The following is a 27,493-nucleotide window of genomic DNA, read 5'->3' on the forward strand; positions in this document are numbered from 1 at the left end:
TTAATTGAATTAATTGTCCAGAATTAAATTTATGATTTAATGACTCTACAGAGAAAAAGATATCGTTAAAAATTAATCGTTTCATAACCTACAAATGTTAGAGTGTTATCTGAGAAAGTTTAATCTATTTTCGTGAAGGGCCGATTTTGATCCTTCTTTGATCGTGTTCTTTAAGTACTGAATATTCCGGAACTGCTTGTTTCCGGTTTATCTTCTACTCTATTAATATGGCAGGAAGTAGCGGTCGGGTGAGAAACAAAACAAACATTTTCTCTTCTCTCGACAAATTTGCTGCGTTCTCTACTGTATAAGGAAGGATAGAAAAGAAAAGTGTACAATGTACTCTGTTCTCTATATTTCTTGTTAAATTTCACAAGCCTAGGGAAGACATTTCTCCAAAATAATTTTACGCCTACGTTAATTTTGTAAACATTCCCATCGTTAGACATTTCAAAGAAATTAAATTGCATATTATGTTTGGTAATATAGTAATTTTGCAGTTTATCCTCAAACTTATAAAAGTTTGTTTCCTGACATATGTTTTCATGTAACTACATTACACGTGCTTGGTAAGATTAGGTAAAAAATCACTATACAACATGATTGCTAAAAAATATTATACAGAAGCAGGTTAATATCAGTAATTGATTATTCTCTATAGTCCTTACAAAACATGGACATGGGGGATTCTATGGATGAGGAGACCAGACGGCTGGTCGACAAACACCAACAGAATGACCCAGCAGATGACAGTATGTAGAAAATAAATTGGAGAACTTTAGTAAGATTATAAGATTTTAACATTTAATTTGAAAGGGAAAACAGTTGTGGATTTTACACAGAGAACAGGTTATACCAATAAAGAAATTGAAATATGATTACTTGCGAAACACAACTACATGTATCTTTATCTAGAAAGTAATTTAAGTATTGTTCGAGGACATGCTTGTAAATTTATAAATTTATTTTTGTATAATTGACCAATTTCCTTTGTCCTTTGGTAGCTGTCGAGGTGGTGATTTGGATGAGGGATAGAGTTGGGATCCACGTCACCCTAGAGTGTGGGGGACATGAGGCCACAGCTGAAGACTTGTTTGAGATCGTAGTAGAGCAGAGACAGTTGCCACCAGAATCTGAAAATATTTTCTCCATCTGGCTCGTGTCTCCCCTGCTTGGTAAGATAACAATGTTGTCTTTAGTAATCTCCAAATATAGCTTTAAAGAATTCAATACAGTGGAATCATTGGTTATTATCAGGCTCTTGTTCGGTAGATTTTATAGGTATATATTGTAAAACCTAGTAGATATTTAACTCATGATAATGAACTAATTATAACACTTCTTTTTTCTTCAAATTTGACCTTTGTGATGACTGGTAATTCCTCAATGTACACCAACACAATTGTATATTATCATAAGACCCATCTTATGTAGTACAAATATCCAAACAAATATTGTGATTTTAAAGTATATGTGCAAGTATTTCTTTGTCTTATACAATAAGAATGATTGTTTTGGCGTAAGATATTTTTTTCCTTCCAGAACTAAGATTAAAAAAGAGTCACCGACCATTCCAGTTTGCCCAGTTGTGGGATGAGTTTTGTGCGTTATACACAGATGCCAAACCCGACGAAATCTCAAGAGGTATAACATTTATCATGAGAAAAAATTGAGAGCTTAATATTTAGAAAATAATTAAGGCTGGTCACAAAAGTAGTATATGTTTTATGAAATTCACAGTCTATTTTTTTTTTACTCTCCCTTTCTCTGCAGATGAACCTGTTGTGATGTTCCAGAGGAATGTATTTCTGACTCTTGAAGAAGAAATGGGGGTAAGTTGAATTGTTTTTACACACAATCCATAGATTCACATAAATAAAGTTTTTATAGGAAATTCTTTTGATATATATACGTAAAAGTGAATTGACTTGTAGATTACCAATGAAGTGGTGATGAACTTGCTGTACCATGAAGCCAAATTTAATGTGATAGAGGGTCGATATGTGTTACAAGCTGAGGAATACGACCAGTTGGCAGGAATTCAGGCACTGATTCATCTGGAGCGTTATGATCCTGAAAAACACACACTTGAACACTACAAGTAAGTAGATTTTTTTCTGATAAAATGATATACATGTAATTCATTTCAATGAAATACTTGTTTATGATGTAATGAATATTGTACGTTAGTTGTTCATATTTAGTAGAAGATATATTTTGGCACAATTCATTGTGTTTTAATTCATGAAATAGCTAAAATATTGAACATACTGTATACAGGGTAATTTTGCCCTGTGTTGTTTTTGCCCTTTCACACATGCAGACAATTTTCCCCCATTTTTAATTCACCAAGACACAGTTGTGTTAAAGAGATATTACTGTTTATTTTGAATTACCCCATTTTAAATTTGCCCACTTGTGATGAGGGTGAAGGGGTAAAAACGAAACAGGTGCAAAAATTTCCTTGTATAAATGTACCTGGTACATGTAAAGTTATGTAGAATGTAGTACATTAATTCTAAAGGAATGCTTTATGTTTTTGCCAAGTAGTCCTTGACCGATGTTTATGCTAAATTTCAAGTATATTATATAATCAGTACACACAGATGTTATTAGGCTCAAACATTGATATGTTAATGATTTTAACAGAGAAGAGCTTCATAAGTTCTATCCAGCACACATGCGCAAACCAAAGAATACCAAATTTTTCAAGTTCAGCAAAAACAAGGATGAGGAAGAGGAAGCATTGGAAGTCCGAGTCCAGCGAGCACATCGACAGATCAGTGATGCATACAAAAACACCGACATAAAGACAGCACTTGGTGACTTGTACAGGAAATACTTAGAGGTCTGCTGGCAGTATGCTTTCTATGGGTAAGTTTCTATACTGATCTAAATCTTATGAGATACAGTTGAACTTCAGTATCTCCAACATTGATATCTCGAATACCATTGATATGTTTAAGTGAGTTGAAAGTCCCAACCACTTTTCCTTATTGTCTTGGTATTCGAGAAATCAATGTTATATAACTTCTTAGATATCTAAGTTTTCTTTCAGCTCCAGTCGAGTTTGAGATCACAAAGTTTTACTGTAACTAGGTTTAACTGATGATGGTCAAACTCCTTCAAAATTTTCATTTTTATATTAATATCTGTGTAAGCATCAGATTATAACTGTATGTTGATATGTTTATTTGCAGAAGTGCATTTTTTGAGGGGAAGGTTCAGAAGCAGATAGGAAAGATCAAGGGCCACCTTCCAGGTGTGGACAAAGACATGGACGTCTTGATCGCTCTGAACACAGATGGGATCTGTATCATAGATCAACTGAGAGAGGTAGGGCTCAAAACTAGTTTTTAAGCCTATGCTAAAATTTGAAATTTAAGGTTTTTTTGGGTAACCTGAGTTGTTTATTTTATTTAAAACATATGAATACAAATTTTAATGTTAGCATTTATTATGGATTTTCATTTTCATTCCACAAAAAAGAATGTATTTATAAGATCTCGGTTACATTGTAACAGTGATAAATTTAGCATGTTGAAGTTGTTTTCTAAACTTATGATTGTGTTAAATTTTTGTTGTTTATTTGTAGGAACCAGTGCTGGCTGTGCCATATGAAAATCTTTCCTGGTTTCTGGACACCAATGAAGAGGACGACAACAGAATGGCTGTACTTCTACTCCAGTTCCTGGTTGACGCTGAGAATGGAGAACGAATCACTAAAGTTCTACAGGTGTTCTCCAGCCAGGTAAAATTTTTCCCATGTTCTTCGGCAAAGTAGATTACTTCAGGTGTGCTCCAGCCAGGTAAACTACTACAGGTGTTTAGTAATCAGGTAAAATTTTACAGGTGTTCTCCAGCTAGGTTAATTACTACAGGTGTTTAGTAATCAGGTAAAATTTTACAGGTGTTCTCCAGCTAGGTTAATTACTACAGGTGTTTAGTAATCAGGTAAAATTTTACAGGTGTTCTCCAGCTAGGTTAATTACTACAGGTGTTTAGTAATCAGGTAAAATTTTACAGGTGTTCTCCAGCTAGGTTAATTACTACAGGTGTTTAGTAATCAGGTAAAATTTTACAGGTGTTCTCCAGCTAGGTTAATTACTACAGGTATTCTCAAAGCAGATGAATTACTTCCACCTAGGTAAATTACCGCAGGTGTCTCCTGCCAGGTAAATTATTACAGGTGTTTTCCACCTTAGGTTAAATACTATTGGTGTTCTGCAGCTAGGTAAATTATTATAGGTTAGTGATGGGAATCATTAAGAATTTCATAATCGATGATCGAGCTACTGTAACTAACTAATTATCAATCATAATCGGACATTTACAAAGTCTGTCAATTTAGTTTATTCAATGGTAATAATGGGTGAATAACTACTTTCTATGGTGGTCCAGCTGGTTCATTTTTGTTGAATCCAAATATGTCCATACCCGGGAATGATCATTGTTACCCAGGTATGAATACAATTGTCTGTTCATCTGTGCCATTTTGATACACAAATAAGTTCATAAATAAAAATTTTAAAAAAATTTTTAATTGAAAAAAAAAAACGATTAATTGGAATGAAAATTTTGTAATTCAGTGCTTGGATTATGCCAGATATTGATTGATTTTCGATTATAATCGATGATTGGACACCACTTTTATAGGCTTTCTCAAACCAATAAATTTACCTCAGGTGTATTCCAGCTAGGTAAATACTATACAATTATTGCTGGGTTTTTTTGGTCAATACGATGATTTAGACAAGTGAGGAGTACAATATTCACCGAGCCTGAAGGGCGAGGTGAATATTGTACTTCGAAGATGACTAAATCATTGTATTGACCAAAAAAAACAGCAATAATTGTTTTATTATATGATTCAGTGATTAAAAGACACACACACTCATTAAGCAACAAATGCCATCTTACTTGTTCACATCTACTGAAGTACTAGCCAAACATAATGAGAGAAACGAGGTTAAAAAAAACCAGTTGTATTATTTTGAAATTTTTAATTCTAGTTTAGGTGCAGTGTAGAAAAAATAAATGTCAGGCACATATATATGATTAATTTTGAAAAAGGGGGCATAAATTAAAAGGAAAAAATGACAACTTACATGAAAACAAATCTTTGACTAACCCCCTCCCCCCCCCCCCCCCCCAAAGGAAAAGAATTCTCCAAACTCAAAATTTTATTTGGTGGGATGTAAAGGTCCATAAATGAGGGGAGGGGGGCTTTCATTGAAATTTTTTATCCTTAAAATTTAAATTAAAACTTTACATTCTCAAAAAATGGGGAGAGGGGCAGGCCTCCTGATACCCCCACCAACCCCCCAACCCCCCCACCCCTCACCCAAGAATCTATGTGCCTTAATGTTATGTTCATATGAGTGGAAGTCAGGTGCAAGTGAAATAACTTTTCAAAACTATTTGCATCAATTTTTAATTTTCCTATCTATTTTTGGTCCAATGTAGAATAAATAATTCCTTATATTGACCCGGAAGGTCACGTGCAGGTCAATATAACGTAGTATTTTTCTATCATTGTTGGATCTCAGCCAATCAGAGAGATGGGAATTATTCAATCATGTTATAAAATGTACTAGGGTGTTCATCAGCCAGGTAAATTACTACAGATGTTTTCATCTATGTCATTATCAACTACAGACTTTGTGTCATGTAAATGAAAGTATTGCAAGGTTGTGTATAATTATACAGATATACAGTATATACAGATATACAGTCAGTGAATTTGTCAAAAAATTGCAACATCTGGTATTGAAGGATGTAGGAAAGTGATATAGATATTATCAGAATCATTATTAATAAGATAAGAATCCTTGGATAGTGTAGATATTTCCAGAATCATTATTAATAAGATAAGAATACTTGGATAGTGTGTTGAATTTTTGTAGGCAAAGATGATGGATGCTCTGATTGATTCTTGTGTAAAGAGGAAACTCCAACAGAAAGATCATGGACACGGCAAGGATCGAGAAGAGAGTGCCATGGATGGATCTCGGAGGCAATACAGGAATGGTAATGTAGCTGGTATTGATGAATGTATTGAGGGGAATTTGAGTTGATGTGGTGGGGTTTTGATTGGGAGGGTATGATAAGAGCTTAACATTGCTCTTGTTTAATGTAAAAATGAAAACGTAGCCAAAATTGTTAATATAGTATTAAAAGAAAGATGAAATTTTTGAAAAATGCCCAAATTTTCTCATTTTTAATAAATTTTCTTTAAATTTTAGAAACATAATGCTTTCAAAAATTTACATCATAACCAATCTGTTTTTGATTTTGACAAATTATATAATGTGTCTAACACTATTGCATAATGTATATAGATTTAGCTTATAGGCTAGCAAGTGTTTTATGTTTTCTGAAGCAAACTGTATTTGAAAATTGACCCCCCCCCAAAAAAAAAAGGAATATTAAAATTAAGCATCATACCTTCCTGTGATCTTTGGAGTGCTGTCACTCATAATCAATTCCAGTAAGGGCATAGATTAAAGGGGTCTGATGATGAACTATTGCATTGTTCTGTGTGTATCCTTCAATGGGACCTACCATCTGCTTTGTTCTTTCTTAGGAGACACAGTTATTTGTGTGACTGAAGGCAGTTGTTCATACACAGTCTATAGGTACTTGATGAAGGCTCAAATAAATTGTCTTTAACTAAGTTCTGTGTGAGCATATGTAATTATTGTTTGGCATCTGTCTTTACTTTTTATGCCCCCATAAATCAAAGATTAAGATTTTCCAAAAATCAAAGATTTCAGGGGCATATAGTTTTTGCCCTGTCCATTCGTCTGTCTTTCTGTCTGTCTGATTGTCCGCAAAAAATTAACCTTGAGGCCAAAATAAAAAATACCTTTGTTTCCCCTAACGCGACCGACCCACTTAAATCGTGCTGACTGAAAAGTTTTTTTTAATAAGATTATTCAAACATTTTTAGCTCACCTGAGCCGAAGGCTTAAGTGATCTTTTCTGATCAAAATTTGTCCGTTTTCTGTCGTCGTCGTAGGCGTTGTTGTCGTTGTCGTTGTCGTTGTAAACTTTCAATTTCATCTTCTTCTCCAAAACTACTGGGCCAATTTCAACCAAACTTGGCACAGAGTATCCTTGGGTGAAGGGGGTTCAAGTTTGTTCAAATGAAGGGCCACACCTTCTTCCAAGGGGAGATAATCATGAATTCATGAAAAATTAATGGCATCATTTAAAAATCTTCTTCTCAAGAACCACTGTGCTTGAAAATATGAAACTTATATGGAAGCATCCTCAGGTAGTGTAGATTCAAGTTTGTTCAAATCATGACCCCCGGGGGTAGGGTGGGGCCACAATGGGCAATCAAAGTTTTACATAGGAATATATATGAAAATTCTTTAAAAATCTTCTTCTCAAGAACAGCAAAGCCATGATTGGTCATATTTATATGGAAGCATCCTCAGATAGTGTAGATTCAAGTTTGTTCAAATCATGACCCCTGGGGGTAGGGTGGGGCCACAATGGGCGATCAAAGTTTTACATAGGAATATATAGGAAAACTCTTTAAAAATCTTCTTCTCAAGAACAGCAAAACCATGATTGATCATATTTATATGGAAGCATCCTCAGGTAGTGTAGATTCAAATTTGTTCAAATCATGACCCCCAGGGGTAGGGTGGGGCCACAATGGGCAATCAAAGTTTTACATAGGAATATATAGGAAAACTCTTTAAAAATCTTCTTCTCAAGAACAGCAAAACCATGATTGATCATATTTATATGGAAGCATCCTCAGGTAGTGTAGATTCAAATTTGTTCAAATCATGACCCCCAGGGGTAGGGTGGGGCCACAATGGGCGATCAAAGTTTTACATAGGAATATATAGGAAAACTCTTTAAAAACTTCTTCTCAAGAACAACAAAGCCATGAATGGTTATATTTATATGGAAGCATCCTCAGGTAGTGTAGATTCAAGTTTGTTCCAATCATGAGCCCCGGGGGTAGGGTGGAGCCACAATGGGCGATCCAAATTTTGAATAAGAATACATAGGAAAAATCTGTAAAAATCTTTTTCACAAGAACAACAAAGCCATGATTGGTCATATTTACATGGAAGCATCCTCAAGTAGTGCAGGTTCAAGTTTGTTCCAATCATGACCCCCCGGGGTAAGGTGGAGCCACAATGGGTGATCAAAGTTTTACATAAAATACATAGGAAAAATTTGTAAAAATCTTTTTCTCAAGAACAGCAAAGCCATGATTGGTTTTTTTTAATGGGTGCATCCTCAGGAAGTGTAGATTCAAGTTTGTTTAAATCATGACCCCCCAGGGGTAGGGTGGGGCCACAGTGGGCGATCGAAGTTTTACATAGGAATACATAGGAAAAAGCAAGCCTTTTAAAATCTTCTTCTGAAGAACAGCAAAGCAATAATTAGTCATATTTAAATGCAAGCTTCCTTAGGTAATGTAGATTCAAATTTTGTTCAAATCATGACCCCTCCAGGAGAATAGAGGGGCCATAACAGGGGATCATAGTTATACAAAGGAATACAGATGATATATCAATAAAAATTGTCTTCCTAAGAACAGCATAGCCATTATTTGTCATATTAATTCAAAAGCATCCCTTTGAAGTATAGATTCAAGTTCAAATTTAACCCCCCCCCCCCCCCCCCTCGAACCACTTTTATATCAAAACTTTTCAAGACTCAACTGATTTCTGCTTTTTCCTAGCCAGAGTGCTCAGGTGAGCGATGTGGCCCCTGGGCCTCTTGTTTTTATTGTTTATCAACTTTATAAAAAACAATTTCATCAGAATCAGTTTTTTTATCAGAACTTCGGCTTTTGTTTTACTCTCATTTGGCGCCTACAACATGTGGTCACAGAGGAGTTATAAAACAACAGCAATGTATCAATCATACATATATTTCTTCAACTTATTAGAATCCTACACTCTTGAAACACTTCGGAGTGTTACAAATGTGTTTTCTAAAATTAACGTACTTAGTAAGCTTGGCAAAGCTTGCCTCATGAGTAGATGAGGGGCCCACCTTGTGTATGCTTATCAGTAAATTTCACTGCATTTCATTCGTTTCAATGTAATAAACACTTCATGTATGATTGAGTTCTATTTTTTACTATATAGGACCATAAGAGTTTGTATGATTATTTCATCTTGATAAATATAATTCAGATGTGGTGTCTTCATTCCTTTAATTTATGGGGTAAACTTCGTGAGTATAACATTAGATACATGAAACTTTAATTGGTTTGGTTGAATTAAATATTATTAATACAGGTACACTTTTTCCAAATAGTGTTGAAATCTTTAAAATTGGCGTATGGTACGGCTTCCTGAGACGTCCAGTGTATTTTTCTTTAGTTAGACCCTTGAAAATAGGTTGTTTTTTTCTTTAAAATAACTTTAAAAATTGTTGGGTCGACAACATTTGAACATCTGCCTGGTGTAGGGCTCCTAATTTAGACTTTTTCTCGGCACTTATGGCCATTGATCATAAAGCATCAGTAAGGGATCTTTTTCTTACCAAAATCTACATGTATACTGCAACACTGCATGGACCTAAGTTTTTTACAGTCTCATTCGACTGACCAGTCTCCACGTCCCACGTTGGGACCTGCATGTGACTTAGAATAAGCTCCTGAATTACGTCGTGACTCCAAAACGAAACACTAGAATTACTGCGTCACACGAGGCCCTTGACATTTTGTCTGTGTAAGCACTCGAAGATGATAGTAGGTTTGAAAAAATATACTCGGAAGGCCGATGGTTGAGCATTTACGAATCTTGTCTTTTTTTAAAATTCGATTTCAATAATAATACACTGGCCTGAGATATTTCACAAGTTCAAATGAATAATATTTGTGAATTAATTTACCATACATGTTGCTTTTGAATTTCATTTGTATGATATTCGGTTTAAAAATCGGGTTCTTTTGTTCTTTCTTATTTATAAAGATGTTAATCAATTTTTCAGAACGTATTTTCAAAACTGCTGTCAGACTAGAAAAAAAAATAATGTACCTACCTACCTACCCAACTTGAAATTTTAAGGTCTGGTTAGGGGAAACAAAGATATTTTTATTGATGGCCTGACCATACCTTTTGATTGGTTGGAGCTATGGCTTTGATATTTCACATGTGTACTCCTTGTGACAAGACCTTTCTTTGGATACCATCATAATTGACCTTGGGAGTTTGACCCAGCTTTGCAAAATTTTTCCCAACTATAATCTTGGCCATAACTTGTGAACAGTTGGTTCTAGGGCTTTCATACTTCACATGTGTAATCCTTGTGACAAGACCTTCCTTTTGGATATCAACAACTTTGACCTAGGAGTTTGACCTACTTTTGAAAAACTTTAACCTTGGCCTTTACTTTTTAACGGCGGGTGCTAGGACTTTCATACTTCACGTATGTAATCCTTGTGACAAGACCTCCCTTGGATACCAGAAAACTTTGACCCTTTGGCCTTGACCTTGGAGTTTGACCTACTTTTGGAAAACTTTAACCCTGGCCATTACTTTCAATACCAACAACTTTGTCCCGGTGACCTTTGAGTTTAACCTACTTTTGAAAGACTTGAACCTTGGCCATAACATTTGAATGGTTGGTGCTAGGGCTTTCATATTTCACATGTATATTTCTTGTCAGAAGGCCTTTCCTTGGGTACCATTAATTTTGACCATTTGACATTGACCTTGATGTTTGACTTACATTTGGAAAACTTTAACCTTGGCCAGTACTTTTGAACAGCTGGTTCTAGGGCTTTCATACTTCACATATGTAATTCTTGTGACAAGACCTTTCTTTGAATACCAACAACTTTGACCCATTGGTCTTGACCTTGGAGTTTGACCTACTTTTGGAAAACTTTAACCTTAGTCATTACTTTTGAACAGTTGGTGCTAGGGCTTTCATACTTCACATGTATATTAATTGTGACAAGACCTTCCTTTGGATACCAAAAATTGTAGCCCATTGACCTTGATATTGGAGTTTGACCTACTTTTGGAAAACTTATCCTTGGCCATAACATATCAGTGGTTGCTGCTCAGGGTTTCATATTTCACAGGTATAATCCTGGAGACAAGACCTTACTTTGGGTACCAACATATTTTATTTGCATTTGAGAAAGTTGGAAACCTTCGCTATAAATTGCCATACGGGGCATCAGTGTTTCACAAACACATCTTGTCTTATGTAGTTTCTAGTTCCTCTGGGTAAAGTTGAAATTGTTTGTTCTAATAAAGAAAATTTTCCTCAGAGGGAAGAGGGAAGGATTTGTACCATATACAGGGTAAAGACCAAGGTCATTTAAAAGTCTTTTGGAATCTTTTGTAGAAAATATTGTCTAAAAGTTGCAAAACTTAAGTAGAACCCTTATAATTAGTACATTGTATTAGTATATTCATATCTTAGTTTACAGCAGGACCATTTGGATGACTTAATAATAACAATAGCAGCCATTTAATACTTTCAAAGCTTTGTGGCTGATCACAATCATTTTGATATATTGTTGTGTAAAATTTGCATTACTTTGCATTCTGTTTTCAGAAAACTTTTGTTGCAAGATATCAAACAAGCTGGAAAAAATGACATTATCAACATATTCATTGAAAGGTAAGGCAAACTACACCATGATATTTAATTGATTTATAATTAATTGACTGAGTATTTATATGAGCATTGATTAAAATGATATTGATAACCCGTATTCACAATAGAGAGGGAATTTACCGTGGAAATTAGGATCTTTAATGAGGCATTGTTATAGAGAAAACAGATTGACCTAAACCTAAACAAGGGCATCGCAGAGCAGAGTTACTCCCTTGCAAAACAGCACATCAATCTCGATGAAAATTATTATTTACGTAAAAGAAAAGCACTCAATGTGTCGCTAAATCCCCTCCAACTTCATTGCGAGGGGATGAAAGCTCATAAAATTTTGTTGTGTACGACATAGTTCTTATGAACTTGCTTGGTAGCAATAATCAGGTAACCATTATAAATTTTATGTAGTCCATAGTATGAGCTATCTTTGTAAGCCAAGGGTTTTGGGTCTGCTCCCCATAAACAAGAACAAAGTGGACTGAAACCCCTTGGCTTGTAAAGATGAATTTTTCAGGTGTCAACTTGACCCATTTCTGAGACTCGGTTAGTTCTTGCATAGTTATGACACTCTCTAAAACGGTTGATTACTATATGAGCTAAAAATACCTCTAATCTAAGAAAAAATGTGATCAAAATAAACAAAATTGTGTTTGTTGTATTTTGAGTGTAGACTGGTCAACCAGAAAGTTTGACATTGCTGATTATAGCTTCTGATATTGAACTGGTATTAAATCTAGCGAACGTAGTCATTATAAACATCGGAAAAACTACATCTTTATATACATTGTATTTTCTTTTTTCAGGAGAGATGATTAAGCCCTCATGAGATTTTTGAAGACATTGGAGAACCTTGACAATGTAGATTTGTGCATAATATACAGTAGAAATTTCAGTTTGTTAGTTGACTGTCCGTGAAGGAGATAGAAAAGACACTGAGTAAAAAACTTGCGTAGCATCTCTCTCTCTCTAGCAGTATATCCTAACCATTACCTAGGAAGTGATTATGCATCAAGATACAAGTGACAGATTTGTATAAGAACTTTTTTGGGTGATTTAAATGATTCATAACTTGATTGTGAAGTGTTGAAAAATCTAAAACTTCTTTTGTTAGCAGCAATTAACTTTTTGTTAGGTATATATACAAACTTTTTTTTTTTTAAAAATTCACAATTCATTCATATTTTGTATATATTAATCCTTAGATCTATGTATATCAGCATTTTTTGTGAAGATTATTTACGTGTACCGGTATATAATACACTTGGGTTGTATTTGTGTCTTTATCTTAATATTTTTTTTTTACTTACATTAATGTGTTGAATTGAATCAATCATTAAAACCTAATGAAGTTCACAAAACTTCTAAAATAGTTTTACTGACTTGCAATAATGTATATTATAATGTTTTTTAAGACAGTTTTCTTGTTTTAATAATCTCTCAAACCTATAACAAATTTTAGTATCTACAGATGCTGGATTATTCATTATATTTACTTTTTCTATGAATCATTATTTCATTATGTTTGATATTTACATTAAGAAATCTTATTGAAACAATTTTGTATAGTTTGCAAAAGTTAAAACATATTATAAGAAAATTCTTAGTAAGTCCTACACATTTTTTGTAGTTTAATTTCTATGTATGATTTATATATGTATATTATCCCTTTTAAACTGTGATATTGTATGTGTGGCGTAATTTTAAAAAAATGATTTTGGTATAAAAATTTGGAATAAATTAGAAATTCTTAGTATGAGTCTGTCAGACAGAGTCTGACACATCTGTTTCATATTTGGATATTTTACTTGAAAAAGACATTAATGGTAATCTAACAACCAAGCTTTATGATAAACGTGATGACTTTAACTTTTCAATCGTCAACTTCCCTTACTTATGCAGCAATATACCATCATCACCTGCATACGGGGTTTATATCTCTCAGTTAATTCAATACGCAAGAGCATGCTCTACGTACGTACAATTTCTAAAACGAGGTAAATTATTGACAAACAAGTTGATGAAACAAGAATATCAGCAGTCTCGTTTAAAGTCATCATTTCGTAAGTTCTACGGTCGATACAATGACCTTGTCAGCAGATACAATTTATCATTGAGTCAAATGCTGACTGACGTTTTTCTTACTAATTATTAGGCCAATATTTACACACTGAATTGTTGACGGATTTTTCCGTTATTTCCCGATCATGACAAGGAGCACACAGCGGATGTGACTGGTCGGCATGGGATGCTCACTCCTCCATGGCACCTGATCCCAACTCTGATGTTTTGGAGGTCTGTGTTTGCTCTGCTCCTATTTTGTATTGTTTAATGGACTTTTGAGCATGAATACTGTTCGTTATCTCAATATATTTCATAGTAAGTGGGGGGTTTTTTTGGAGGGGGGGTCAGTTCTTGAATTTTAAGGTTAATTTCTATTTTCCAAGTTTTAAACTGCAGGGCTTGTATTTGTTGATTGCAATAACCATCAAAATTAAGTCCTAATTAAAATGCAAGGCCTGGAACAACACTTTTAGTGCTGAAGAGTTAAAAAAGAAAAATTATTGCAATCAGTTTGTGTAATCAGTTGTCTCGGACATCTCTGCAATGGGCTCGCATCATTTTGTTTTAAAGTATAAAACAATATTCCAAGGATTATTTCAAATTAAAGTAATAATAGTTCTAGGTCTCTTTAAGTTAAATATCTACCTTAAGGACAAACATTAACGGAGACATTTAATTATTATAAAATATTACCCTATTTCTAGTGCTAGTCATATATGCGAGCAGCAATAGAGGCGAATGTGTAGCAGACAGTATATAGGGTATTTATGCTGCCTTTCTAGTGAGCTAGCTTTTCAAGTGATATGGTAGAGTCTACCTCTATTTCAGGCAAGTTAAGCAACAGCAAGCCTTTATAACCCTTCGATGGGTGACCGATTTGTGTTACAAAATTAATTGGTTGTAGTGTAGTGACTGGTGTTTGGCACTACCTGATTCAGGAAGCCTTAGAGCTAAGACTTAAATATTATTGTCCATTTACAGACTTAAAGTATCCGTAGATGACAGGGGGTTGCTGTAACTGAAGAGGTTCTAGCTAGGTCTGCTTCAGGAAGCTCTAGGGCTAAGTATACTAGGACTTTGTGTCCATGTACGAACTTGGTGTCCGTTGATGGCATGCATTGGTTGCCGTTGGTAAAGAGGCCCAGACACTTAGAGAGAACCCATGCTTAGCATCAGGTTGAAGCTTCCCTGAGCAGGGGGAAGTGTAGCGGATGGTATATAGTCAAATTTTAAATTATACTGCCTTACTTAGTGAGCTTAAGCTTTTCTAGTGACGCACGGTAGAGTCTAGATCTCCCTCTATTTCAGGCATTGCCACGGCGAGCCTGTATAACCCTTGGATGGGTGACCGCTTTATGTTACAGATGTATGAGCAGATGGTAGAGAGTATATCGATTTCAGAGTTCAGACCCAAAAGTAAATGTTAATTGGTGCTAAAAAAAAATTAATTAGTTGGGTGTATGAAATTATGATACATATGTATGTTTTCTTGATAGCTCAACATTTTGCTTTTTTCAAAAAAAGTTTTCAGTTGCATTGGCAATCCCCATCTTCATTTAAATTGGTAAATACAATTTTATCTACTATATACTATGTAATGTAACAGATATATTTTTTAGCTTTACCAATCTATGTCCAAAAGTTATGACTGAGAGGGCACATTAGTTTTGTTTTTTATATTATTACATATATCTCGATTCCTACGGGCCTGCAAAGGCAATTAATCTATATTATAGGAATGATATCGAAGGTTAAATATTTTAAGAAATTATATAGTACGAGTTAATTTGAGTAAAGTACAAAAAGGTCAAAATGGATTTCTCTCGAAGGAAAATGCTTAACAATGGCACAAAAAGTTTAAATCATTTTATTTGGGATTTAAAATAGCCTTTAATTTAATTCGACGCAGTTATATATTCTTTCAATTTATTTCCCGTTTTAAAAAATGACGTCATTTTCCATTTTGTGAATATCACAAAACGCTTGAAAAATCTGTGTGAATAACCCGTGCTATAAAACGTTTTAGCGATTGGGATTTATTCCCGTGGCTTTGAGCATGCTCATTTATGGCAGAAGCCATATTGACCTTTGGTTGTCAGTAGTGCCCACGAGAAAAATCGACTGAATTGTACTAGCTAAGACACATTTATGTTATTTTTCACAAATTTCGAATAGTCGGTAAATTGTTTTGATAGGCGATTTCGTAAGAAACGTCTACACATGCAGCATTGCCTGAAATTCAAGCTTGTAAAATGCGCGACACCGTTTGCTTAATTTCATGGCGTTGGTTTTCAAGTCAAGTGGCAGTTGACGCGGAGAACTAGTTATGTTAACATTATTTACAAAGATTGCTACAGAAAGGATTCCATAAACAAGATCTCTGATTGACAAAGTGTAAATTAGGTAAATTATCTTGCACACTCTTCTTAGCCAAACTTAAAACAAATTCCCTATCGTGGTCTCAATTTTGAAGTGTGTTTCAAAATACATGGCTTTTGTTATTTGTTTATTTGACCATTTATAATAAAGTATGTCAGGGCTTTCAAGAGGGAACGACATAATTTTATTAAGAATCGTATATTTTATGTTGTTATGTTACAGTCATAAGTGTTTTCTACAGGTACCAACATTTCAGAATTCTGAAAATATGTTTATGACATATAATTGTTGTGCAGTTAAAATGGAATTTCATAAAGTCATGGAAATGTCACATGTGGAGTTAGAAATTAAGGAGTGTCCTTTTTAGTTAAAAATAATTTGTGTTTTTGGACAGACCCTGAGTGGCTCAATGTCGTTAAAATATGCCACATAAAGCTATGATGTAGCAAAGTCAGGGTCACTTGCAAATTACTAAGTGAACAGAAAATTGTGGACCCCAAAATGTCAATGTGTTCTAGTAAAACTTATGAAGTTGGGGGCCTAGATGGCCCCTAAGGTGTTAAATGTTATTTGCAACCCCGCCAAAGTGGAGGGAAGTTATGATAGTCGCCAACCATCAAATACTAATTCAAAGCTGAAGGCATTGCATCAGTGACAATGGATAAAAAATTGTAATATTGATAGTCGCTAAATATTCTGAATTCTTTTTAAACCCAACTGGTTTATCTTTTAACATTATCAAAGGACATTACTCTTATTTCTTGTGCACTTGGTGGAGGAATTTTCCAACTAAAGTATGTTTAGAAGTTGGTGTTGCAGATGTGTATTGAAAGTTGTTTTTTTTTTTTTTCATTTATAAGGATATCTTTCACTTTTATGAGTATTGTGTGGGTAACTATTTAATGTAACCTTTAATCAAAGTTCAGACTATCAAATGTATCAGTCATTCATATTGACTATAGACCATTCAGTCTTTTTTAACAATAAACTTGTGCAAATCCATTTGTCCAAATTTGACAGTAAAAACATTTGTGAGTATTGTTTCAATCTAAAATGTTCTCATTTTTGTAAAATTTCTCTAAACTAATCTGCAGGGCTCAGGAAATGGTTCCCAAATAAATCCTATTAATCTCGATTCATGCAAATGATGCTATGTAAATATGCAAAATGAAATTTTGAGGAACACTCAACAAGGACCAAGTCTTAAGTTGTGAAAATCTCTTGATTTTAGGCGTTTAATTTCCAGAGCCTTTCATAAATCAGTTCCTCATACAATGAAAAGGAAAGATTTCTACATTATCTGTCTGCTGATATTCAGAAAAAATTTTCCTTTTTTGTAGAAATGCATCCTTTTATAAAAGTATTTATATTACCTGTCAAAAAACTTATTATTAACATTCTTTAAAATTTGAATAATTGATGCATTAATTCATTTAAATGTGTGTAAAGAAGATGAGAAAGATTGTTCATTTTGAATCAGTATGTCAAATTGTACTCTAGTGGAAGTTGTAAAAAGCTGTGTTATATTTAGATAAAAAATATGTATCATCTTTGCCTATTGAGCACCCCTACTCCATATGCATCCCTTGGGACCTTCAATCCACTAAGAATAGGGGTTCCCTTCCTCAAATACATACTACTTACCTTATAGCTAAAAATGAGCCCTTCGACCTTTATACCCCATCGACGTATACTCCAAAATTACGGTAATTTAAATTAACAGGATTGGATCACTATGCATTGATGTTATTTAAAAATTTATTATCTAATTTCTAAATATAATGATAGTGTTTAGATTGTTCATGCTTTCATAATACATTAATTTAACTTGCTGTAACATTTTATTTTTAGAATGTAGGGGTATATATACAACTTTTAAGAAGCATTTTTGATGGGACTGATTTTAAGAAAGTATGTTTCTATTTGTCTTAAATACAAAACATGTCTTTTAATAGGCTTGTGTATCGCAAACTACCTAACGATATGATACATATCACGATACAGCCATGCGATACAACATGTATCATATGATACAGCTGTCAACAATTGAATTAACCATTATCTTAACATATTATTCTTTGCTAACCTCCATAGTTATAGAAAATATAAAAAGAATATCTTGATACCCCTGACCAAAATTAATAAAAAGTGGATTTATAGTCTTGACATTGTATTTTTTCTTTGCTATCTTTTTTTTCAGGCATTTTAAAACATTAAAATTTGTTAGGTTGTATGTGAAGTTTCAAACAAAACAATGAAAATTATCTTGTACTATATCACGATACGTACATGGCGATACGATACGCGTATCATGAGCCCTTGCGATCAATACAATCAATGTATTGCTGTATCGTTACACCTCTGTCTTTTAATACGATGAAAATTTTATAACAGACAGAATATGCCCCCCCTTTCTAATTTTCTAAGAGGCCAGTGCACTTGATAGGATGAATGCAGTATTACTGTAACTCTTTCTTGGGACCAGGAATTAACATTCTGCCTCACAGAGTACAGGGATTTATCAATGCTGTTTTAACTACCGGTAAACGGTACCTTTCCCCTTTGGAAAAAATGTCAAAATTCCCCTTTTAATTACAGAAAATTTCCTATTAAACATACATGTAACATGTAAAATTTACTTATTTATGATAGTTCCATAAATGTCCCCCAGATTAGCTCTCAGAATGCAGATTTTGGCAACATTTATCTGGAAATATCCAGGGGAACATGCCCCCTGACTCCCATAGTGTATTCACACCTCCTGCTCTAATGTCCAGCAACCTTTCTCATATTTCCCCCTTTATGAGAAAGGGGTAGTCAAATAAAATAGCTAGATAAATCCCTGGAGTACTGTAGTAGTAAATTCTCTTGTAAATATGGAAGCATGGTGTTAATCTATGCTAGACGATTAAAAGTAATGTCTGTAGAGCAATTTAAACTATGATATAACATTGCTTTTCCTGTAAACTTATTGTGATAAAATTTGAGATAATGGGTTTGGAGTTGAAGAAGGTAATATTTTATCAGTGTAATGTAACCTTAAATGCATTAACTATATTGATGACACTATATTTTTCAGGTAGAATGGGAGCATTTTTGGACAAGCCAAAGACAGATAAACACAATGAAGGGGGAGTAGGTAACACCCTGCGTTATGGCCTCAGCAGCATGCAGGGCTGGAGGGTGGAGATGGAGGACGCCCACACAGCCATACTGGGACTGCCCTATGGACTTAAACAGTGGTCCTTCTTCGCTGTCTTCGATGGTCATGCAGGTGCTAAAGTTTCAGCAACATGCGCAGAGCAGTTACTACAAGAAATAGTCTCAAACGATGATTTTAAAGGAAAGCTGGAGTTGAAAGAAGGCACAGAGATTCAACCATCTTTGGAGGATGTCAACAAAGGAATAAAAACTGGCTTCCTGCAGCTGGATGAGAAGATCCGTGGAATGCCTGAGATGGTGAGCGGAGAGGATAAAAGTGGATCTACTGCTGTATGTGCCATAGTGTCACCTCACCATATATTTTTTGCCAATTGCGGAGATTCACGAGCAGTGCTTTCTCGTGACGGCAAATGTCATTTCACAACCTGTGATCATAAACCAATCAACCCGGCAGAAAAAGAGCGCATACAGAAAGCAGGAGGCAGCGTTATGATTCAGAGAGTCAACGGTTCCCTGGCAGTATCAAGAGCTTTAGGAGACTTTGAATACAAAAATGTGCAGGGGATGGGTCCCTGTGAACAGTTGGTGTCTCCCGAGCCTGAGATTTCAACGGAATCCAGGAGCGATAAGGATGAATTTCTGGTGCTGGCGTGTGATGGGATCTGGGATGTTATGAGTAATGATGAACTTTGTGATTTTATTAGGAGCAGGATGAGAGTAACAGACAGCTTGGAGCAGATCTGTAATATGGTGGTAGATACATGTCTTCATAAGGTATAACAGCTTTAAGAAGTTATTTGTTCATACACAAAACAGCGGTAATGTTATTGTTTGCTTGATAGCTTTTAAAATAAAGTATACCATTTAATTTGCTAAGTATCTCACTAGGTTTGAATGAAATTACTTGTGTACACAGGGTTGTCTCTAAGACCTGGGGGCTGGGAATTTCCCCGCCTTTAATGTTATAATCCCCCATTTATTCTGGTATTCCCCCTTAACCCCCTGTTAGGGGAGGAACCCAAAACCCCCTTCTTCTTTTTAATGTCCCCTGCTTAGTGCTATTTCAATTCTAAGGGACAACCCTGATATAGCTGTTTTCTCGAGGTATTATTCAGTTTAAAAAATGCAATATTAAATAGTTAAAATCATTCAGGAATTATGTCTAAGATGGCAAAACTAGTATCTCCTTTGGTTGCTTTAGAAATTTGTCTCTAAAATAACTAATTTGATTTTTTTCATAATTCATATGATAAACAACAAATAAGTATTTTGAAATAGTTATTCAGTCAAATTGTAACAACAAGGAAATGAATTGAGGCATGTGAGGCCAGATAGTGCATGACTCATTGTAGCTAGGTTTGGTAGGTTGAAGAGTGTTCTAGAAGCTTTATTTTACCAACCAGATAGGTTGACAAAAATTGTATTAATTAGTATCGATTTCAACCTGTCTATAATCATGATGATAAAACATTTTTCGAAATGTAAGGGTCTGATGCACAAAAGTTGTTCATGGCAAATATTTTATTAATATTGGATCTTGGTCAAGTTTCTTCAATTTAAGATATTCAAAAACAAGATCAATTTTGAAATTAGAACATGTTATGCCTATTTCTGTAGCTGTCAGATGCTGAAAGTGTTTTTTTGTGATATGACAGGCAGTTCAATTTCAGTTATGAGTAATTAAAAAGACTTCCTTTATTTTTTAATTCATAACAGCAGGGTTGCAAAGATATATATTGTCTTTACACTTCTGATGAAGTGTTGAAAGACTTATTTCCCATTACAAGTATTATAAAGCTACTTAACATGCTTGAATGGAAAAAGAGCATATCACATTGACATCTATTATGCATTGTTTTTTTCTTCACTGTCAGGGTAGCCGAGATAATATGAGTATTGTAATAGTAGCTTTCGAGGGAGCTCCCAGACCAACAGAGGAAGCTGTCAAACAAGATCAGGAGCTGGATGCAAAAATAGAGGCAAAAATTAAAGGTAAATAGAGTCCATAGTAACATAATTTGGTCTTTGTGCATTGGCGAAAGTGTATGATACGATATTATCATGAGGGATTATGTATGCTGCTGTACAATAAAGGGTAAAGTTTGATAAGTCATTGGTCGTCATTCTAGTGGTGAAAGAGCTGAAGAGATTTTAATGTTGTACTTTTAACTTTAACATTTTTTAGCTTGAACATTTTGTGTTTTCTATTTTAGAAATTATAGCCCAGCCCGATATGGCAGAGGCAGATTTACCCTATATAATGCACATGCTTAATGAGGTAATGGACGGCTTTCCACCTGGAGGAGGCATCACCTCAAAGTAAGACTTTCTAAGATGGTAATTTCTGTACAATGTCATTGTAGTTCATGACTGTATCATCATCACAGAATAACTCATGTAACATCTCCTAGACAGGGCATTAACAAACTCATTTAATTAAAGATTAAAATATTGTTCAAAAAAGTTTTGAATTTTTGCTTATCCTCCATGATGAGGGGGAAAAAATTTCAACAATGCAACACATTTACAGTAATGTTGCTTTTCTTTGAATACTTCTCGGTAAAAAAAACATACATGTATTTAGTCACTGATTGTAACCATATAATTACTGAAATAATCAACACGGGGGCCTCTATTCACGTCATACAGTCCCTGAAACGTTCCACTTTCCCACTTGAACGGTGAGCGAACGCTGAACGAACGGTGAGTGAACAATGTGTGAACGATGAACGCAACTTGGTGAACGATGTGTAAACGCTGAACGGTGAGCGAACGCAGAACGCGAACGGAGCGCAAACGCGAGCGCAAAGTGAACGGTGAACGAACGGTGAACGCAAGATGAACGATTTATTCGGAATGCCTCTGATCTTTTCCTTGCATTGCAACTATTCTATTGTATTCTAATACCTTGTGCTAAAAAAATAAATAAATAATAAATAAATAAACGAATCAATGAAAATTGTCCAAAAAGACGATACATGCACATTAAGTAAAATTAATTTAAGTTTCTTACAATATTTTCTGCACATATGTACGATGTTTAAATTCAACTTTTTAATAACACGATTTAATAACACGATTTTTATCGCTGTAAAACATTGTGATTGTTACCGAACGCTGTAGCATAACAGATGAAATTAATCTAGTTGTAAAATAAAAAATAATGTTTATTCTTATTTGATATATAAAATCATTACAAATAATGTGGATTTTAGAAGAGAAAACTACGGACTTGTAGAATGAATTGCAACGGTTGTAACAACCATACAAGGAGATTCCGTTTAACATAATAAGATAAAAAAAATTTACAAAGGTATGTGGACCTATTACATAAATACACTCGTATTTTAAAATTTTAATGCAATAATATATTTATGTGTCGTCTTATTTTTTATGATGATTTATTGAGCAGACTTCTACATGTATCTGTAGACATGTCCCGGCCGTGATTATACTAGGACAAGATGATACAAAGAGGCAATTAATCATATTATTTGTTTTATATTAAATTTTCAAAACTTGATATTTAAGTAATATGCTGTCATAGTTTTTATTAAACAGACAAATGAGAGAGAGAGAGAGAGAGAAAGAGAGAGATTCGGTTTTAGCCCCACCCCACCCCTTCCTCAAATGTTTGTACCTATATCAAACAAAAATTCTAATTTTTTTTAATAAATATATCAGGCAGTGAAAGTAACCATTTTTAAATCAACAAATCCATTTGTTTTACAGTCATAATCAGTTTTTATTGTCCTGCTTCAAGTTCACACGAAGTCCACGTGCTTGACCTGTCAATCAAAATCATTCGACACTGTGCAGGTGTGAAAGTCTCGTCACATCGAAGGCAAAGTGTTAGTATTTCCAAGAAGTTTTAACATTTTTTCTTATCATTTCTAGATCTGATTCCAACATTTCTAATAAATAAATAAATGAATAAATTACACTGGGAATAAACACTTGGAATGATTAAGCCGCTTGAATTTGAAACATACTCCCTGCCAATTTAAAATATCACTGCCGGCACATGTATTTTGAACTACTATTGTCTAATTACTCTGTTTAGATGCATGTTTGTTTTGAGACTGAAATTTTTGTGCTACAAAACACATTAACTTCTTTTTAAATGTTAATTAAAATGTACTTGAAATACTAACTAAGTAACCGATTTAGGGGAAAGGGGGGGGGGGGGCTCTTAATAATATCGAATGACAAACATATAAAGTTACGGTGAAAAATATCATTACTGGAGAATCACCTTGGTTATATAAATGATAATCATGTTATAAAGGCGTTTCTCTCTATCTAATTAAAGACTTTATATATGTAAAGTAGAAAAAAATTCTTTAATGTATTACATTTTAAACAAATATTTTTTTTAAACCACACTATCAATTTAATTCGCTCTAAAGATATTTATTTAACTGGATATCCGCAGTACTGTTTATCATTCTCAGAACAAGTTCTAACATGCATTTCTGTATTATTTGAAAAAAAAGATATGATAGAAATAAATACTTTCGTATTTTTGCTGCAGTTGGTAAATTGACTTCGATTATTATCTATCCATTAACGATTTGTCGTCTTTAACATAACAACAAAATGTTGCAGTGCTTGAAGTAGCAGTATTTTGCAAGTATTTAAATTTAATTTTTCAGCATCGTTCTACATAGGTACATACATGTACTTACAACAACATTTATTTTCCGGATAAATTTTATATAAAAAAAAAATAATTAATAATCTAACAGCTAAGTTAGAATAATAAAAATAAATATTGTAGATAATTTTTTTTTCCATAAAATAATGATTCTTTAAACACGATAGGTTATTTATTAAATTCAAAACCTGTAAATCCTTACTTAAAAAAAGATAAGTCCTTTCACTTCGGAGTTCCGAATGACACTGAAGACTGAACGATAAGTGAATGCTGAACGCAAAGTGAACGAACGAAGAGCGAACGGTGAACGCTTTGTGAACGGTGAACGCGAGCGCACGGTGAACGCTGAACGCAAAACTGTGAACGGAGAGCGAACGGTGAACGCACGGTGAACGAACGGTGAACGCACGCTGAGCGAACGGTGAACGAACGGTGAGCGAACGGAAAAATGGGAAAGTAGAACGTTTCAGGGACTGTATCTCAAATGCGTACAGTATTGAATAAACTTTCTATAAAAGTGTTAAAATCTTACACAGGAGGAGCACAATAGAAAGCATATTGAAGAGACTGAGACCTAATTCATCAGAGGATGTAAGTACAGTAGAACTCGTATCTGTAAGTTCTTAACTTAGCACATGTCTAGAAAATCTTCATTTAAAAAAATAAATGAATTTAAATAAAAAAGCTCTATGGTGAGATAATTCAAGTTTGTTAGAAGTATTTGGACATTGCATTTTCTTACTGTGCTATTTATTTCATTTTCCTAAATGGATGTTTATGGAGTCTTAATCAAGGCCATTTTTACAAGGTCACAATATTTAGAACAGTGAACTTTTGTCCAGTTAGCTTTTCTTGCCATGAAGGAATTTTTAGAATGACTTGCCAAACAGATTCTTCTTGAGAACATTTTCACTCTGCCAATGTTTGAGACATTCAGCTTGATCTGAACTTTGACTTGACAGTTCGGATTTGGTTTGCATACAAAATTTTGGTTACAAAACAAGGCAGTGGATCCATTCAATTTCAAATAAGACTTAAACAGATATGTCTAGCTGGGAGCATTTACATACATGTATATCCAAATTTTATTACCATGAACTGCCAAAGTACAATTTAGCAGGAAGGGGCAAAAATGAGGGAAAAAACATTTAGATATTTTACAAAATGATGGTAACTCGTTTACTGACAGTTTTCTGTGTTTTTTCAGGAGGACAGAGGATAGACACCAGTGTTAATTTCGACAGGAAGTGGTACCTCCGTCATAGACCGAGTGATTTCATTCAGACCCACATGTTCTAACATTTCGTACTTGCTCAATTACACCTATTTCCGGAGGTCTTGGTTCAACATGCTGTAATGTCAAACTGAAAGTTACTGATGTAATGCATTACGGTTCTCTATAATACTGATATCTTCAGGTCTCTTTTAATAGTGGTGAATTTCTAAGTGATAATATAATGTTGGATTTGTTATATAATGTTACAAATGTTTATCATTCAGAATTCTGATAAACACCACTGTAAATTGTTGGTTGCTATCGGTATGTTTCTATTCAGCGGTGAAATTGTAGTCATTAATGTTGAGTGAAAGAGAGAGCCTGATTTCCCTCAGGCTTAGAATACCTGCACTAGAGTACATGTGTTCTAATGAGATGTCATGTTCTTTTCATATCGCATATGTATATAATATATCTGGCTCCTTCATGCAAATCACAAATGAAAATGTTAAACACAGCAGTGTTGGACATTGGGTAATATGTTTACATCTTCACAACGATTCAGGACTAATTTTTCAAAGCAGAATATTGTCTAATTTTTGCTATGATGCAGTACAATTTACCAAAGTAAACAGGTTTTGCTATATTATTATTTTTTATGTTCAGTCATTCCTAAATCCTCAGTTCAGCTTTTTTAACAAAAATGAGCAGATTCTGTATGTCTGCTTTTGCAAGAAATGTTAATAGTGCTATATTTTAGGATTTTTTGTTGTCGTTTATGTAAAAATGATATATAAAATACTATATTGAATGCAAACTGGATTATTGATAGATAACCTACCAATCTTGTTGTTGCGTGTAAACAGTGTACTAGTTTTCTACAGTAGCAATATGTGGTGACTTGACAGGAGTTATTCCCCTTGCTGTTAGCCTGTTTGAACTCGTTAGTTAGTCTGCACACACTGCTTATTGTTTGTAAGGGTGGACCTTGTGCGATTGCATGTCTTAGGGTCCGTCACAAAATACCGCAGCATACTGGTCAGATGAAAAGACAATCTTTGACCTGTTATTATAGTAGTAGGAGCAGTGGTTAATTCAGTTTATCATAATTTATCGTAATTTTCTTCAATATTTCTTTTTTTGTATAGAACATTTCTTCTGCTCTTAATAATTTTGACTTAATGATTGTGCAATTTGTCTAATTTCTTCTTCTTTGTAGTGATACTTGAAAAAAAAATTACTGTTGATTGCTGAAAGATTGTATCTTATATATTTATCCCCTTCTTCAAATTATTATGAATTGCTATTAAATCTGAAATAAATGAGTTAATTTTTGTTTTGCATAATAGTTTGGTACAGAGTCAGGGTTTATTGGGTTAAAGATGTAGAAGAGAAAAACAGATATAGAAATGAAAATCCGGGAGTTTAAATCGATAACCTACTGGTACATTCCGATAAACATAAAATAAATTTTTACAAGATAGAATATAAAGTTTCAAATTTATAATATATATTATATATATATATATATATAGTATACTTGCTTGTTGAAGGGAAGAGGTTATGATGCATACCTATAGGGCAGTTTTTTTTATTTTGTTGATGTTTTTCTGTGAGAGTCATTAAGTGACCTATATAGATTATGTAATCTTGTGAGCCTGATCAGTAGACAGTATTAGATTTGGTGTGAGTGTGTATAATACAGTGTATCTGGTAAACTCTGTGCCCTCGTCACAGGTTCTCGTTCTCTCTAGTGACTTGTCTCAGCTCTAGATAAAAAAAAAAATATACCAATAAAACTGAAATGTTCCTGTGTGACTTATTAATCATGTGGTAAACCAGTTGCATACATCTGCTGACTCTATTGGAAGGAAACTTGATTCATACTGGTTTGATATCATTTTTATTATGGAGTGATATCTGTTTGAAGGTTGAATACAAAACATAAAAGAAACGACAGCATAGAAAGCAGAGGAAAATGTTTCTGGTATTGCAAATACATCCGTTGGTTTCTTATTGTACCTAATTTATTTTCAATACATAAGAGGTACAAAAAGAGTACCATGGCATGGTGATAGATATTAAGTAGTATTACAGTTTCTAAATGCTGACCTATTTAGTGGATACTTTAAGTGTTGACAAAAAATGAGATGAAAAAAGGAAGATGATTGTCAGGAAGTTGTATCAGTGGTTACCCTGATCATTGGATGAGAAATGTTATTTAACAAACCTGTAGTTGCTTAGTTGATAGGAAATATATTGTTAGTTCAAATATTATATTTTGGCAAAATCTCAAGCGTGACTTGAACCTTACAACTCCTGGATTTTATATTAAAGTGAGTAAGTAAAATAATTACATTTTAATGTCTCTGTAATTGAAGTTTCGGGGGCATATAGTTTTT

At 34.0% G+C, this 27,493-nt stretch overlaps 1 protein-coding gene across 1 annotated transcript; it reads left to right on the forward strand.

Annotated features, from left to right (window-relative positions):
• The first annotated feature begins 187 nt into the window (after positions 1–187).
• LOC133176521 (uncharacterized) lies at positions 188–26,902 on the forward strand. The gene is made up of 15 exons (XM_061311641.1): positions 188–248; positions 662–752; positions 1,005–1,175; positions 1,543–1,644; positions 1,774–1,832; positions 1,935–2,101; positions 2,650–2,874; positions 3,201–3,336; positions 3,596–3,751; positions 5,907–6,054; positions 19,136–19,992; positions 21,093–21,210; positions 21,432–21,537; positions 24,412–24,466; positions 25,083–26,902. Exons 1-15 carry the CDS (start codon positions 228–230, stop codon positions 25,095–25,097), a joined length of 2,427 nt encoding a protein of 808 aa, XP_061167625.1. The 5' UTR covers positions 188–227; the 3' UTR covers positions 25,098–26,902.
• Positions 26,903–27,493: the final 591 nt, after the last annotated feature.

This window comes from Saccostrea echinata, unplaced genomic scaffold, assembly GCF_033153115.1.
Source record: "Saccostrea echinata isolate AGI-Se365-2 ecotype Australia unplaced genomic scaffold, CSIRO_AGI_Sech_v1 ptg000002l, whole genome shotgun sequence".
Classification (NCBI taxonomy): Eukaryota; Metazoa; Mollusca; class Bivalvia; order Ostreida; family Ostreidae; genus Saccostrea; species Saccostrea echinata.

What these genes read in the sequence shown, in the direction of transcription:
- LOC133176521 (XM_061311641.1), top strand. Translation starts at nt 228, where the DNA reads ATGGCAGGAAGTAGCGGTCGG. An exon ending in CTCTTGAAGAAGAAATGGGG is followed by an intron (nt 1,833 to 1,934) that starts GTAAGTTGAATT and finishes ATTGACTTGTAG; the next exon opens with ATTACCAATGAAGTGGTGAT. An exon ending in TCATAGATCAACTGAGAGAG is followed by an intron (nt 3,337 to 3,595) that starts GTAGGGCTCAAA and finishes GTTTATTTGTAG; the next exon opens with GAACCAGTGCTGGCTGTGCC.